A 17,680-nucleotide genomic window follows, 5' to 3' on the forward strand; every position below is an offset into this window, starting at 1 on the left:
TTGTGTTTGTATATTTAAGTTCAATAAAAAGACTGTTGATTGGAGTTCAGCTAATTAGCAAACTGAATGTTTTCTGGAAAAAAATAGTTATTCTTGAGTGTCTCTGCTCAAGAATCCCATGTCTAGCCATTAGTTTTCAGTTTAAGGCTCAAATAAAATTTCCTGTATAATGTCTTTGCTAATACCCACCATCCATTCCCCTGCAGCTGTTTTAGTCACTCAGTGTATAAGGCATACAGAGTTGTGGTCTTTTTCTTGCTCCACAAGATAGTGAGCTTGTAGAGATAAGACTGTCTTAGTAGAGAAAAGTATTTTATTTATTTTTGTATGCCTGATCTCCCTGCTCTTGCCTGTTACGTGTTAGATCACCATCCAATTTATCTAACATTTGAACAAATGAATAGTAGAGATTTAGTTAAAAAGAGAGAGACTTCCAGAGGGTGACCTTGGCCCTAAAATAACTTCAATACATTTTAAATCAGTACTTTTATACCCATGTTATAACACAGTTGAAATTGATACTCAGAATGGTGGTTACAAATGCTGATGCTCAGAAGATTTATGCCCTAAATGCCTCCCTTGTTTTAAAAAATTTACATAGTATCAGGGAATGAGAGGTAGAGATTAGAATTTGGGTATAACAGATTAAAGGCCTTTTTGCCTGTTTTCTAATATATCCAGACAAGATTAGGTAGACTAAAGTAGAAAGAAAGTTATGCTTTCTTGTTTCTGAATAAAGCTTACCAGTTTGGGAACAGAATGAAATATGTCTTAGAAAAATGACATCATCTTTTTAATCATTGAAAGCTCTGTGTTCTAAAACAATGACCAGATTTATTTAACAGGTAAATCTTATGCCTTTTAAATGCCTAAATATGTTTTGAAAATAAATATATCTCTTTCCAGCATGCAAGATTTAATGAGAACTGTAACACATTTCTCACTATAAAAATTAACTATTTGACATTTAAAAAAGAATATGTAGAAAATATATTTATGGTAAGTTATAATATTAAAATACCCATGTATCATCTACTGGGTCATTCTTTCTGTTAGTTAGAATTTAGGAGAACTTAGATTTTATTCCAAATTTAGGGTTCTTTCTTTGTGATTATAAATGATTCAGGGAGAATTTTGTTGAACAACTAATTGTTATTGGTGGTCATAACTAAAAGGAATTTGACTTCAGAGAAAAGTCTAAAATCAGATTTTTGCATAAAATATTCTAAGCAAGGAGTAGTATACCTTTGGAGCATTCAGCTTCAGGTAATTGGAACTTTTGTACAAAGTAGATTATTTCCATTTAAATCCATATGTTGCCGAAAGACAGAGTTACTTGATATTAAGAATTCTACATATTCCAGTAATAATTTTCAGACACTGTCACTTCCATTAATATTGGTTGGGAGTGGAAGTTGTACTTGATTTTATTTTGTTTTTATTAAAATCTTTTTTTAATGTTTATTTTTGAGAGAGACAGAGCACAAGCTGGGGAGGGGCAGAGAAAGATGGAGACAGAGAATCTGAAGCAGGCCCCAGGCTCTGAGCTGTCAGCACAGAGCCTGATTCAGGGCTTGAACTCACAAATTGCAAGATCATGACCCGAGCTGAAGTCAGATGCTTAACTGACTGAGCCATGCAGGTGCCTCAGTTGTACTTGATTTTAGATAAACTTTCAGCATAAAGGGTTGAAACCAAGGGGTTTTGTATGAAAGAGGTTAATCCAAAACTGTGTTCTGATTGATCAAAATCTTAATCTGATATGTTTCTATGAGTTGTATTTTGAGTTTGTTAGCTTTGCTTGTTTCATCTCATTTATTGGTGATGGCTTTTTTTTTTAATGTTTATTTTGAAAGAGAGAGAGAGCAGGGGAGGGGCAGAGAGAGAATCCCAAGCAGGCTCTGCACTGTCAGCACAGGGCCAGACTTGGGGCTTGATCCCATGAACTTTGAGATCATGACTGGAGCAGAAATCAAGAGTCGGACACCCAACCAACTGAGCCACCTAGGTATCCCTCATTTGTTGGGGATGCCTACTGAACTACCTTTGCTATCTATATTGGTATTCTTGGTAAATTCAAGCCTCTCAGGATGTGTGTATTTAAACATTTTGTGGTTTGAAAAATTGATAAAAACTGTGTTTTTATAAGCTTAATATACTTTGTAATTTGGTTTGTGGATGCTTGATGATCCTTGAGCATATATGGTTTGCCTTCCTGTGCCCTTTCAGATATATTCTAGGTACAGGGTTTCTTAACTGGGGGTTAAAATGTATCACAGTGAAATAGTTTTCTCTTCATTTAAAAACATTTTTCTGAGGGGTATTCCAAAAGTTCCATCAGCCTGATAAAGGAGCCCATGGCACAGAAAAGGTTAAGAACTTCTACACAGGTTTCACTTTTACTCTTTACATACACTTTTCTACTCTTCAGTAATATTGTATAGTTAAAAAAGAGAAGATAGTTACTTCCTACCAATGTTATTTAGTTTCTTGACATTTTTTTTCTTTCTGTAGCTCCTCTTCCTCCTTGGACCTTGAAATTTTTTCTTTTCCCTCCCTCCTCCCCCTCTCCTGCCCCCTCCTTTTTTATTTAAATGTAGCCACCTCATATTTTCTAGTTTTTAGTTTGGTCTTTATACTCTTGTTACCTGGATTATCACTGGTATGATTTCCTTTTTTTTTTTTTTTTTTTTTTCTCTCCTGTTGTCTTACTTTAAAACCAGAGTACCTAATTCTTTTTTTTTTTTTTTTTTTTTTTTTTTTTTTAGATTTAATTTTTAAGTAATCTCTACACCAAAGGTGGGGCTCAAACCCACTACCCCAAGATCAAGAGACACATGCTCCACCCACTGAGCTAGCCATGCACCCCTAACCAGAGTACCTAATTCTGATTCTAAAACTATTTTTAAAGTTTTGTTGAATTTGAGCCCCTTAACTAGATACCAGAATTCATTTTTATGTGCTGTACTCCTCAGGACGCCATTTCATTTCATTGGGGCCAAAATGGTCAACACAGTCTGCTTGCTTTAAAACAACTATTCTAGGATATTTAATTGGTACACATTTAAAAATTTAAAATTTATAAATATGGCTGCCTATACAGGTGCTAGTTCTACTTCTGGAAAGGAAGATTTTATTAAGTGTGTAATTGGAATATATGCATACACATACAGAAATATATTTGTGTACAGTCAACAACAAGGTAAGACTACTTTTATAGAGATTTCAGCATGAAAGAAGTATGGTTGTTTGAAAAACTGGGTAGAAACAAAATAAACATGTTGGTGTAGTTGGTTTACCTCTTTTTTTCCTCCTCATCTTTCTTAGGGAAGAACCTTTCTGGGGAGCTTGATTTTTGAAAAGGAAATAAAAATGAGAATTAAAGCAACTTATCAAGATGGAACAGTTATTGCTCAGGCTGAGTATGGCAGTGTGGATATAGGGGAAGAGGTGGCTAAGAAAGGATTTGCGGAAAAATGCAGACTTACTTCCAGCACTAACATCTGTGAGGAAAAAAAATCAGATCCTGGTCAGCTTGTCCTCAGGAACCTCAAAAGCCCCATTCCTACATGGGGACACAGATCAAACCAGTCAGCCTTTAGCCGACCAAAGGGGCGTTTAAGTGGGAGGATGATTCTGGACTCGAAGAATGAAAATGATGCAGGAAATCATGTGACGTTTCCAAAGTAAGACTGTTGTGGGGATTTTAGTCTTAACCTAGTTTCTAATTCATGGAAGAAGCTCTTGTCATAGTAGAAGGAAGGCTTATGTTTTGGAGTCCTCATCTACATGTCAGTGATTTTGAGGGATGATACTCATTTCTATTTTTCTCAAACATGTATTCCTCTCTGTTTTAGCAGGAATATTTTCATTAAAAGCCACTTTGAAAGAAAAGTCATTTCTCAGTTGTTTAAAGTTCACATACCAACTCCTCATACTAATTCTTTTGAATATGTTTATCAAAAATAAAAATCTGTCCCTAAATCTGAATTATTTGGGCAGGGCCAGAATTTCAGTTAAACTTTGAAGTTTTCCTATGGCTTTAAGAATATTTTAATGGATTTCAGGGAATTGCCTTTCCTTTTTAACAAAAGAGAAACTCTTTGTTCTTCCTGTGATAACTTACTGTGGTAAAATTTGATTATTATAAAGGGAATTCACTTTTTAGTGAATTTTAAACTTTTTGAATTATAAACTTGAAGCAGAAAGCCAGGTTTAATGTTTGTAAGTATCACACCATTTGTATACTTCTGTGTAATGATCCAACAACTGGAGTGGGGTTGATGGGGAGGAGGAATTGGAAGAATCTGATATAGAATGCACTTTACTGTATTTGCCTGAGTTGATATTGCTACAAGACAGTTGGAATATATTTGAGTGTTGGTAGCATTGTTTTTGAAGTGTGACCTTAGTTATAAAACCTAGTTTGCATTAAAATATTTTATAATGTTGAACTAGATAAAGGTTAAAAAATTTTTTTTTAATGTTTATTTATTTTGGGAAGACAGAGAGACAGAGTGCAAGCAGGGGAGGGGCAGAGAGAGAGGGAGACACAGAATCTGAAGCAGGCTCCAGGCTCCAAGCTGTCAGCACTGAGCCCCACGCAGGGTTTGAACCCACAAAGCAGAGGATCATGACCTGGGCTGAAGTCAGATGCTTGACTGACTGAGCCACTTATGTGCCCCAAACTAGATAAAGGTTTTAAATTAGTTTTCAAAATTAAGGTATAGTGTGGTATAAAAAGTCTAGGATGATTTAGTTTGTGATCTCTGTCAGCCTTACACAACTTGGTTTTTAAAATGAGTGAATTTGCTTTTAATAGGGACAGTTTGGCTGTTGGAGACTTGAATCTAGGGTCTAATGTCAGCCTGGCAAAAATTAAGCAGGACCAGAAACTGATTGAAGAAAATGAAAGGCTTAAAGCAGAAAAAGAGGTTCTTCTTGAAAGTTATAAAACTTTAGAATCCAAAGTAGAACAGACCATCCAGGAGCTGCAGGTATGGTATGTTCACTGGTATAAGGTAAAGAATGACCAGCTAGGAAATCTGTGTACTCCTCTGCTCTTCTTTGTTTAATTTTCTGTTACTTTGTGTTGTCTTCCTTTTCTCTCTCCCTTCTCTCACTCTGTCCTTTCTTTATATTTGTTTACAGATGAAATTTTGTCTTATACTCCAAACTAATCATCTTTGGATTTCATTGAATGTTTGAAGGACTAATTAATAATTTCTCATTTACATTTCCTTTTATGTTTTTTAAAAAAAAAACTTAACTATGAGATATTGCAAACATTCCAGAAGGAGAGAGAGAATTGAATAATTGATCCTGTGTACTCATCACTTAATTTTACAATTATTAAACACATGGGCAATCTTTTAAAAAAAAATCTGTACTTCCTGAGTTATTTTATTTAAGTTTATTTCCTTTGAGAGAGAGAGAGAAAGCACAAGCAAGGAACGAGCAGAGATAGAGGGGGAGAGAGAAAATCCCAAGCAGGCTCTGCACTGTTGGGCCTGAGCCACCTAGTTACTTCCTCCTGAGTTATTTTAAAACAAATCCCATTCATAATATTCTACTGTATATGTTTTAGTGTGTATCTCTAGTTGAAAATAATTTCAAAAAAGACAACCATTATACTGTTCACACTTACAAATTAACTGTCATTCTGTAATATCTTTTAATATCCAATGTTCAGATTTCTTGGATTTCTATGAATGCTCTTTAGTTTCTTCCACTCAGGATCTCAGTCAGGCCTATGCATTGCATTTTGGATGATAAGTCTCTTTAAATTGCTTAATCTGTATCCTTGCGTTGCTTAAGAGGCTCCTTTATCTCCATCTATTTCCTTTTATGGTAGTTGGGTCTCAAGGTTTGCTTAGATTCAGGGCATTTTTTCCCCTAAGAATACTGTGTATTTTTTAAATGTGTACATTTTTTCTAATGTACATTAGAATAAATGTACACTAAATGTACTATTCCAACACTGTTTCTACAGTTCATATCACCACCTGGATGTCCTGCATTTCGTTTGTGACACTAAATACCAGGAGTTGGCACAGACCCACAAGTTAAGGACTCAGTCCCATAAGACTTCTGTTTCAGATACCAGCCATAATCATGTCCCCCAGCTACCCCACTTCTGCCTATAAATTGAGGGTTCCTATGATCCCTACTCTCTTTGTTCAATAATTCACTGAAACTCACAGAATTCAGGAAGGTGCTATACTTATGATTACAGTTTTATTATAAAGAATATAATGCAGGAACAACCAAATAAAAGGAAGAGATGCACTGAGGATGTTATGATGAGGGTGGAGGTGGGGTAGGGGAGCAAGGGTATTTTATTTTAGCTTGCCACTCTCCCAGTACGTTGGTTTGTTCACTAATCTGGAAGTTCCCTAAAATCTAATTATTATTATTTTAAAGTTTATTTATTGAGGGGAGACGGGCAGAGAGAGAGTGGGAAAGAGAATCCTTGGGATTCTGAACAGAGTGGGGCTTGATCCCATGAACCGTGAGATTGTGACCTGAGCTGAAACCAAGAGTCAGACGCTTAACCGAGTGAGCCACCAGGCATCCCTGGATTTTTTTTTGTTTGTTTTTTGTTTTAATCAGGGTTTCGTTAGGCTCAATAAATCAATGGTCAAGATTGGTAACTGAACTGAATTTTCAGCCGTTAAATCCATAAACCCATATCCATAGGGAGCTCTGCCTCATAAATCCATAAATCTTGGGTTCTAACTATTATAAATACTATTCATTTATCTAGGGACATCCTCCTAAGGGCATTTCAGAGATAAGAACTCTTTCTCTTAGAAAATAGTCTGTTTTCTTTAGAAGTCTAATTGACAAGGAGATTAATCACCTGCCTTTTCTTTTCTCTGAGTGTGTTCCTCTGTCCTTTTCCATGAAGACTGTAAATGGATTAAAGGCCATTTACTTTACCTACTCAACATTAAAAATGTTTAGTTCAACTTCATAAAGTTCCTTGGTGCCTCCTTATAGTCTGTTCTCTTCCTCCTACCCAAGGCAACCACTATTCTGATTTATATCACCATAGTTTAGTTTTAGTCTTGTACTTTATATAAATGGAATCTTCTGATACATACTCTGTTGTGTCTGGTTTCATTAACTCAACATATTGTTTGTGAGATTTATCTATGTCGTGTGTATTAGAAGTTTGTTCATTTTTTATTGCAGAGTAGTATTCCATTGTAGCAATATACCACAGTTTGTATTTAGGTTGTTTGTTTCTGGTTTTAGTTGTTATGAATGAAACCACTGTGTACTTACTTTTGTACACCTCTTTTTGTGGACATATGAATTCACATATTTTGGATTACAAAGATTCTTTCCTCAGCCGTGTCCAGTCTACTGATAAGTGCATCAAAATGGTTCATTTCTGCTATAGTGTTTTTGATCTCTAGCATTTCTTTTTGTATGTTTCTTAGAATTTCCATCTCTCTGTTTATAGTGGCTGTCTGTTCTTGCATGCTGTCTACTTTATATGTTAGAGCCCATAGCATATTAATAATACCATGTTTAAAATTTCTGGCCTGACAGTTTGAGTATCTACCCATGCCATGTCTGAGTCTGATTCTGATTCTTGCTTTATTTTTTCCAACTGTGTTTTTTTGTCTTTTACTATATATTGTAATTTTTTATTGGTAGTTGGGCATAATGTCCTGGGTAAAGGGATTTGCTGTAATCAAGCCTTTAGTAATGTGGTGATAAGGTGTGGGGGAGGAAGGATCATTTTATAGTCCTCTGTCTCTGGACTTTGAATTTCACACAAGCTTCCCCCCACCACTCACCCCTTTTAGGTAGGACAGGGTGGCTAGAGTGGGCTAGAGTTGGGTATTTTCCTTCCCTCAGGTTAGTCTCTGATAAAACCCCAGCAAGTTAGGCTTGGTTTACATAGTTTCCATGAGGGCAGATCTTGTTAAGAATAGAATACTCTGGCATATTTCAAAATGGTTCCTTTTCCCCTTTCCCTGGGAGCTTGAGGGGACTTTTTTATATTTATATTATGAGAACCTGGTAGAGATTCACAAAACAGATGGACATCCTGATGACAGTCTGCCTGGAGTTTCTAACTCCAAGTTGTTCACCTTGAGCCTTCAGCATTTGTCAGTTAAAGTTGAGGTGTACCTATACCAGACTGCTTCCCTCAGAAGTTTCTGCTCTAGTTAAGTTGTGGATGGCTTTTATTTGCCTGTCTCTCTAGTTTTGGGGGTAGCAGTTTTGCCCTGTGACCTCACCTCATGTAAAGTTTCAAGACTTGTTGCTGTTTCTGTTTATTTAGTTTTTTTACTTGTTAAGATGGTGTGGTGATTTCTAGGCTTTTTACATGCTGGACCAGAAATGTGAAGTTTTTAATGTTTTCAAAGAACTGATTTTTGGATCTTTTGGTTAAAAACATTTTTTTAATGTTTATTTTTATTTTTGAGAGAGAGATAGTGGAAGCAGAGGAGGGGCAGACAGAGAGAGGGAGACATAGAATCTGAAGCAGGCTCCAGGCTCTGAGCTGTCAGTACAGAGTCCTATGTGGGGCTTGAACCCATGAACGACGAGATCACGAGATCATGACCTGAGCTGAAGTTGGACACTTAACTGACTGAGCTACCCAGGCATCCTAGATCTCTTGGTTTTTTAATTTATTGTTTCTTTTGTATTGATTTCTTTGCTTTATGATTGCCTTTCTTCCTCTTTAATTTCCCCCTCTAGTTTCTTTAGATGGAAATTGATATCATTTTTTAAAATCTTTTGTTCTTTTATAACATTTAAAGTACTTTTAAAAAAATTTAAAAAAATTTTTTTCATCTTTATTTTTGAGATACATAGACAGAGTGCAAGTAGGGGAGGAACAGAGAGAGAGGGAGACACAGAATCCGAAGCAGGCTCCAGGCTCTGAGCTGTCAGCACAGAGTCTGATGCTGGGCTTGAACTTGTGAACTGCGAGATCACGACCTGAGCGAGATCATGACCTGAACCAAAGTCGGACATTTAATTGACTGAGCCACCCAGGTGCCCCGAAAGATACTTCCTTTTAATCATCACTTTATTTGTAGCCCACAGATTTTGATATTTTGTGTTTTATTAATTAAACATTTTTATTTTTTAATTTATTTAATTTATTTTACTAGCTGTGTGATTAAAAAAATTTTTTTTTAATGTTTATTTATTTGAGAGACAGAGAGACAGTGTCTGAGCAGGGGAGGGGCAGAGAGAGAGGGAGACACAGAATCCAAAGCAGGCTCCATACTCTGAACTGTCAGCACAGAGCCTGACCCAGTGTTTGAACTCACAAGCTGTAAGATCATGACGTGAGCTGAAGTTTGACACTCAACCAACTGAGCCACCCAGGTTCCCCTAAACATGTTTTTAAAATTATTTTGTGATTTTTTTGAATTATGAATTATGCTGCCTAATTTTAACATATTTGGAGATTTCCCCCCAATTAATTTGGGGGAAATAGTTAATTATTTGGTATCAGAGAGCATACTCTATGATTTCAGTTCTTTAAAATTTATTGTATTTGCTTTATTACCCAGCATATGGTTTGTCTTTGGAAATGCTCCTTGTACTTTAAAAAGTTGTGTGTATTCTATAGTTGTTGGGTAGAGTGTTTTATAAATGTTAGGTAGTTCGAATCAGTTGATAGTGTTGTTGAAGTCTTTTGTATCCTGACTGATTTTCTGTCTATTTGTCTGATCCATATCCAGGGAGGAGTGTTGAAATCTCCAAATATTATTGTGGTTTTGTCTGTTTTCTCCTTTTTTGTTAAGTTTTACTGTGTGAATTTGAAACTTTGTTATTAATTGCATACACATTTAGGATTACTGTGTCCTCCTGATGAATTGACTCTTCTTTATGCAGTATCCCTGGGAATGTTTCCTGTGTTAAAGTCCACATTGCCTGATATTAATATAGCCATGTTTGCATGGTATATCTTTTCCATCCTTTAATTTTTATCTTTTTGTGTCTGATTAGTGTGTCTTAGCATATTGTGGAATGTAAGCTTTTTTATCCAGATTGATAATCTCCTATCTTTTAATTGGAATGTTTAGCTAATTTTCATTTAATGTGATTATTGATGTGGTTGGGTTTAAATTTGACATATTTTCTGTTTGTCTTACTTGTTCTTTGTCTTAAAAACCATACTGTTTTTATCTGAGTTCTATTTTTTATAAGTGGATTAATAATAAATTCAAGATATTTGAGTTTAATTTCACAGTTTTTTTAGATCTGAATGATTCTTTCCCTCATATTTTATAGTTCTCTTCCACATATAATTCATTAGCAGCTTGTGTTAAAGATTTGTTTTAATGTAGTCTTTGTAAATCAGTAAGCACTTTTTCAAAGATTTAACAACTTTTTATTTTCCCACTTCTATTTCTTATGTTTATGCAATTTTGGAGTAATTATAAGAACAATTCCAGTAGTTGTAAACAGAGTTAAGAACAAACATAACTGATTCTTCATGGTCTCCTGCTCAACAAATGAGAGCAGAAGGGCATGAGCATACCTGAGTGTAGCATATTAGTAATAAACATTCAGTATATGCTGGTTCTCTCTCTCTTTTTTTTTCTTCAGTTTTTTAAATGTTTTATTTTATTCTTGAGGAAGAGAGACACAGTGTGAGTAGGGGAGGGGCAGAGAGAGAGGGAGACACAGAATTTGAAGCAGGCTCCTGGCTCTGAGCTGTCAGTACAGAGCTCGACGTGGGGCTTGAACCCACAAGCTGTGAGATCATGGCCTGAGCTGAAGTTGGTCGCTTTACTGACAGAGCCACCCAGGCGCCCCCTCTCTCTTTTTATTTAACTGAAGAGCATGTTGTTCAAATACTGAGTAGTATTTCTATGTTTAACTGTATAATATCTGGTTTGTAGTATACCTGGAATAAAACTGCCAGATCTTTATATTATTGCTCTGTATGTTATTTTGGATGATTATGGTAGACATGTATTTGAGATACCACTCAGAATCAGGGAGTTTAATCTAGTTTGGGTCAAGTAAATAATGTTTTTGATTCTTTTGTAATGTAGAATGACATAAGACTTTGTCAGAAAATAAATTGTCATTGAGAATCATTGGGTTTCTATGGGGATCTTTTACTTATCTTTTTAAAATTTAAGTATTAAGACATGTATTATATGAAATTTGTTTCTGTTTGGCTTATTAGGATGAATCCTAATCTGACTCAATGAATGAGTCCCTAATCTGTGTGAAGGCAGAAGCCTGGAATATATTATCTTTTTCAGATCCCAATTTATAGGGAAGTCAGTTGTCCTCTGGCTTACCATTAAAAAATTTTTTTAAAAGTAATTTCAGTGCCCAAAGTGGGGCTCAAACCCATGACCCCAAGATGAAGAGTTGCATGCTCCACTGACTGAGCCAGCCAGGTGCCCCCAAATTTTTTAACCTTTAAAATTTTGTTATGCCTTAAAATCATGTAAGTGACAGTAGAAATACAGTTTCCTGTTTGAGACTCACTAAGATGTGCTTATTTTTTGTTGCAGCAAGAGAAAGCAACTACCATGGATTTGACTAAACATTTAGAAAGCACTCTGAAGACTCGTGTAGGTACCAGAATGAAAAATCTGGCAGCTAAGGTTGAAATACTGAAAGAAATTAGGTAGGTTTTTTAAGAAGGACAATTTAAAATAATTGCTAATTTGTTAGTACTTTATTTAAATTGTATGCCCACGTTTTTGCTTTGAGACTTAATCTTTATATTTTTATGCCTCAAAGAGAAAAACTAAAACTCCTGAGATAAATTTTATAGTATTTTTGTCAGCATTCCTTTGTCATTACATGTAGTTATATTCTTAAAAAAATTTTTTTTTGAATGTTTATTATATATTTTTTGAGAGGGAGAGAGAGAGAGAGACAGAGCACGAGCAGGGAAGGGGCAGAGAGAGCCAGAGAGAATCCGAAGGAGGCTCCAGGCTTGGAGCTGTGAGCACAGAGTTCGACGCGGATCTCGAAATCACCAACCATGAGATCATGACCTGAGCCGAAGTCAGACCCTTAACCAACTGAGCCACCTTGGCGCCCCCACATGTAGTTATATTCTAAAGTCATCTATGAGAGTGAAATGTAAAAATTAACACAAATTCTAAGTGGTAGTTTGAAGGGAAACTACGAAGTCCAGTTGGAGTTCTTAGTGTTATTTTCAGGCTTATACTGAAACTAAAGATTTCAGTAATTTATTTCATTTTATTTTTTAATGTTTTATTTATTTTCGAGAGAGAGAGAGAGAGAGACAGACAGACAGACAGACAGACAGACTGCAAGTGGGGGCGGGGCACAGAGAGAGGGAAACATAGAATCTGAACCAGGGTCCAGACTCACCAGGTGCTGACAGCTCAGAGCCTGATGTGGGGCTTGAACTCATGGACTACGAGATCATTACCCAAGCTGAAGTTGGGCACTTACCTGACTGAGCCACCCAGGTACCCCATAGATTTTGGTAATTTAAATACTTAATAGTACTCTATCTAAAGAAAGAAAAAAGTGGTTTTCATACAGTCAGAAAAGTAGTCTTCCTAGAGTCAGAAGAAGAAGAAATTGGTAAGCAAGTCTTGTACACAGTTTATTTGGCTTTTCTTAGACTCCATATATGATTTATGTAGGTATTTTATATTAATAGAGAATAGCTTTATTGTTGGTTAGTGATAATTTGTCACCCTGTTCTGGAATGTGGAAAAAAATAGTTCTCAAGACAACTTAGTTCCCTTTCCAATCTACACAAAGAACTTAAATCAGTAATTCATTTTCTCGTACTTTCAAACACTAAGAAGTTGGTGACCTGAATTAATACTGTGTGTGGGTGTTTTGTCCAGTAGAAATTTATATACTCCAGTATAAATCCATCAGTTGTCATCTGGTTTATAAGCCTTTAGGTAGTTTGAGTAATTTTGTCCTTCTAGAACCTAATCAACTTTTGATGCACTACCAAAAATTAAGTGGCTACACTGGCACAGCTGTGAGTCAGACTTAGGACCAAAATAACCCAATAATTTTAATCCATCTTTGAGGAAATAATGTACTGTTAGAATGGTGGCAGTCTAGTTGGAAACTAGAGAAAAGAATATGGATGGTCCTCATTGGTTTTGCTAACTGGCCTGCTTCTCCAAATGTTTTTTTGTTTTTTCTTTTTTCAATTCCACAAATGCTAATCTGCTTATTAAGGTACAAGGACTATGTGGCTGTAGTCTTGGTAAGCAAGATTGGCCAAGTCTAACATTTTTAAGGAAGTATTCAGAAATCTAATTGTAGACCAAAATTTAAGGTCTGTTTGATATCATTTAAAGTTCTGCAGACTTCCAAAGTTGTCCTTTATGTAAAGGTTTTTTAACAAGTTTTATTTGCTCTTTTTCTCAATCAAATATTTTTAAGTTTTTAATGGTTATTTTGAGAGAGAGAGCACATGCATGTGAACAGAGGAGGAGGGGAGAGAGAGGGAGAGAGAGAGAATCCCAAGCAGGCTCCACACTGTCAGCACAGAGCCTGATGTGGGGCTTGATCTCATGAACTGAACAGTGATGTCATGACCTGAGCCAGAATCAAGAGTCATATGCTTAACTGACTGAACTACCCACATGCCCCTCAATCAAATGTATGTTTAATTATAAGTTATACCAATTATTTATGATTTTACGTAAGGTTTTAAAAAGTACCTCTTCACGTTAATGTTGTACGTAGTTACTTTAGACCATTACTATTTAAGTGTAACTTCTTCCCACATCCATTAAAAAAAATTTTTTTTTTAATGTTTATTTTTGAGAGAGAGACAGAGCATGAGCAGGGGAGGGGAGGAGAAAGAGGGAGACACAGAATCTGAAGCAGACTCTAGGCTTGGAGCCTCACCTGGGGCTCGAACTCAACCAATGGCGAGATCATTACCTAACCTGAAGTCAGATGCTTAACTGATTGAGCCGCCCAGGTGTCCCGAACTTAAAAATGTTTTGATCTTTTCCTTTTTACTTTTGTTTTTGAATAGACGTGTCAACATCAATGTTCGTTTTGGAAATGACCTTTCAGATGCTTTGCAAGTGTTAGAGGAAGAGTGCTTTACTAACCCAGCTTCTTTGACTGAATTAGAGAGAATTTGGGCAGAATACAGTCTTGCTCAGGAGAACATACAAATTTGTGAAAATGTGGTAGGTCAAGAATTTTTTTCTGTTATGGTTTTATTTGTTGAACATAAGGAGATATCTTTTGAAAAAGAAGAAGGATTGTAGATACTGTAGTGCTACTTTGTATGAAATCTTTAATTTTTATAGCATCTTCATGTTAATTTGATATCTTTTATTGCCTTATTAAAAAAATAGGATAGGGGCACCTGGGTGGCGCAGTCGGTTAAGCGTACGACTTCAGCCAGGTCACGATCTCGCGGTCTGTGAGTTCGAGCCCCGCGTCAGGCTCTGGGCTGATGGCTCAGAGCCTGGAGCCTGCTTCGGATTCTGTGTCTCCTTCTCTCTCTGCCCCTCCCCCATTCATGCTCTGTCTCTCTCTGTCTCAAAAATAAATAAATGTTAAAAAAAAAAAAATTAAAAAAAAAATAGGATAGATAATGGTGACTGCGGATAATTCTCTTTCTGTTCCCTTGGTAATTTGATAAAATGATAATTCAGTCATGTTACTAGTTTAGATAAATAAAACTTCCTAGTTGGTAATTTATATCTGGACTTGAGGAGCTATAAAGTACAAAGAATTGGTGGAGGCTTTTGCAACTGGGCATACCATCCTTGAGGGATCTTGGAAGCTATGCCTATAAAAGATGGTGGCTTTTGAGGGGAGTGAAGCTTGTAAGCCAGGGTGACTTTGACACTTGCTAACGTATCTTGTTTTTGGGTCTGATTGGTGTGTTTTAAGCTTCAGTATTCAACTCTGCCTTACTATTAAATGCTATTAAAGCACCCCTTGTTTAGAGGTGATTATTTGTGGGTAGGGGAGGGGTATGGAGAATGGATTATTTCCTATGAATTCTTCATTAGCATAGGTACAAGTATATTAATTTCCTCTCACAGTTTTCTTTAGTTTATCATATTGAGCTGAACAGAACCCCTTGTTTTTCATGTAAAGATAATTCACCACAGTCATAGCTTTCCAAAGTACCTGTAAGCTCTATACTTGTGTCTGGAGTTGCCCTGTTGTAAGTATTGGTGATTTCTGCCTCTGGGGATTGTACTCTGAAAGTCGTCTTCCCAGTTGGCAGCCTAGCTGGCTCTCAGTTGAGAAGTGAACAGAATCACTAGGCCTTTGGAAATGTCGGGGATGTTTAATTTGGAGAAGCGATTATATTTGTGTCATTTTACATATTTGACCCTAACTGATTAATTCTGATGATAGAAGAAAAAAAAGTGACAGAAGCAAGAAGTTTTGAATCTCTATGAAACACAGGTAATGTTAATAGGTACTTTATAAACTTTTTCTTACACTTACTTTTGAAAGGACATTTTTGCTCTTATTTATAAATGAGGAAATTGAGGCCCACGTAGCTTAAGGAAATTGCTGAAGATTACTTAGCTCTAAGTGTTAATATAGAATTTCAACCCAGGTATGTCTGACTGCAGAGTATATTTATTCTCTCCCCATTTAAACTGTACCGTCAATATTAAAATATTTCATAATGTATTTTCATGTAATAAGATGAATAAGAACTGTTTTTTAACTTTTGTTTTTCTGGTTTGAGCATAGGAGAGTGATTCAAGACAGAAAGGAAGAGGGCCTAATGTAGCTCCAGGACTTAGTATTTTAGTAGAACAAATGTGATTTTTTTTTAAAAGTGATATTTGTTTCTACTTATTGCTAATATTTTCAGGACTTACTTTTAGGCTTCATTGCCCTAAAGCTCATTTGATAGGCCGAAGAGTGGATTATTGGATAAATACAGTCATAACTGCCACTCAAAGTTGCCATTTTATTTCCCTTATTGAACTTAATTTGGGTCTTAGCATTATTTTCATTTATGTATTTGTATTTTTGATGAAGAGATTCTTTTCTTTAGTCTATAAAGCTATAAAATGGTCTGATTGGGTGGACACAAAAAATATTCTAAAATTCAAGCTTAAAAATTTTTTTTTTTAATGTTTATTTATTTTTGAGAGAGAGAAAGAGAACACAGCACGAGTGGGGGAGGGGCAGAGAGAGAGGGAGACACAGATCTGAAGCAGGCTCCAGGTTCTGAGCTGTCAGCACAGAGACCAATATGGGGTTTGAACCCATGAACCATGAGATCATGACCTGAGCCAAAGTCAGATGCTTAACTGACTGAACCACCCAGGCACCCCTAAAACTAAAGCTTTTAAGTGTTCATGCCAGATATTGTTACAGGTAGCAAAGATACAGATTTGTTTAAGACATGATCTTCTCTATCCTTCTTGGGTATGGGATAGATATACAAATAGTTTCAATATAGTTTGATAAGTACTATAATAGAAATCATGTATGGGGTTCTTGGATATCTCTATATACCTAGGCAAATTGGAGGTTTTACTATGGTGATTAACTGAATCTTGAAGGATAAGTAGATGAAGGAATTGAGGGTGGAATGGGAGTAGGAGGGAGGTAGTATGTAATAATAGAACTTGTATAATTTTCTTAAGAAAAACAAAAATTTCATTGTTGCACAAATAACAGGAAAAATTAGGATTGTTAAATATCTTATTTCTAATTAAGGGAAAGAACTCTGTGAGTTTGGCGATCTCAGGAGAGATATATTTGTCTTTTTTTGTTTGTTTTTGAGAGATTTGTCTTAAAGGCTACTGTGTTTGAAGAATGTAATGTTAAATTTCTTAAAATTAATTTATTTTGAGAGAGACAGAGACAGTGCAAGTAAGGATGGGCAGAGAGAGAGGGAGACAGAATCCCAAGCAGGCTCTGCATTGTCAGTGCAGAGTGCAACCTGGGGCTTGAACTCATGAAACTGTGAGATCATGATCTGAGCCAAAACCAAGAGTGGGATGCTTAATCAACTGAGCCATCCAGGCGCTCCTATAATGTTAAATTTTATTCACTTTAAGAGATCATTTTTTTTAATATAGGTCAGTATGTAAAAAAAAAAAAAAAACCTGATGTATTAATGACGGTTATTCTTTGTTTTCTTTTTCCAGAATGAAGTGAGTATTTTGATTGCCAAAAGAAATGAAGTGCAACAGAAGCTGAACATGGCAGTAGAAGTTTTTATTCTGGAAGTAGATGAGTTACCTCTTAATAAACGCTTGAAAACATTGCAGGTTAGAATTCAAAAATACATTATATATACATTAAAATACGTTTATCATTTGAGAGGTGAAATGAGCCGAGAGACCTCAGATAGTACTGATGGCTGCTAAATTTTCTCTTGTCTTCTTTGATGAATTCTGATTTTTTTAATAGAATTAAAATTTTACATTTATTTATTTAATATTTATATATATGTGCGTGTGTCTATCTTGCAAATAAGGTAAAATGGTCAGACACATCATGCTTGCTAGAGCAGCATTCACTGGGAAAGCTCATAGAGACAGAAGCAGTAGCAGGCATGTGAATCCCTGTTTTTAGCAGAAAATCTGGTAGGGTCACGTCAAGAGTTACAAGAGTCCTGATCCTTGAGTTTTAGGGCTTTTAAGATCCAGGATTAGGAGCTAGAGTATAATAGCTATAGGATGTTATGGAACTTTGTCTTCAGCCC

General features: G+C 35.8%; 1 protein-coding gene across 5 annotated transcripts in view; it reads left to right on the forward strand.

Annotated features, from left to right (window-relative positions):
- The window catches only part of STK31 (serine/threonine kinase 31), a 75,727-nt gene that overhangs the window by 15,788 nt on the left and 42,259 nt on the right, over window positions 1-17,680 (forward strand). For all 5 annotated transcript variants that reach the window (XM_045052508.1, XM_045052510.1, XM_006929245.5 and 2 more), the window contains 5 exons: window positions 3,328-3,686; window positions 4,823-4,997; window positions 11,520-11,635; window positions 14,006-14,165; window positions 17,121-17,243. In XM_045052508.1, coding sequence (XP_044908443.1) covers window positions 3,328-3,686; window positions 4,823-4,997; window positions 11,520-11,635; window positions 14,006-14,165; window positions 17,121-17,243 — 933 coding nt within the window. The remainder of the gene's footprint in view (window positions 1-3,327; window positions 3,687-4,822; window positions 4,998-11,519; window positions 11,636-14,005; window positions 14,166-17,120; window positions 17,244-17,680) is intronic.

The sequence above is a fragment of the Felis catus genome, chromosome A2, assembly GCF_018350175.1.
Source record: "Felis catus isolate Fca126 chromosome A2, F.catus_Fca126_mat1.0, whole genome shotgun sequence".
Lineage (NCBI taxonomy): Eukaryota > Metazoa > Chordata > Mammalia > Carnivora > Felidae > Felis > Felis catus.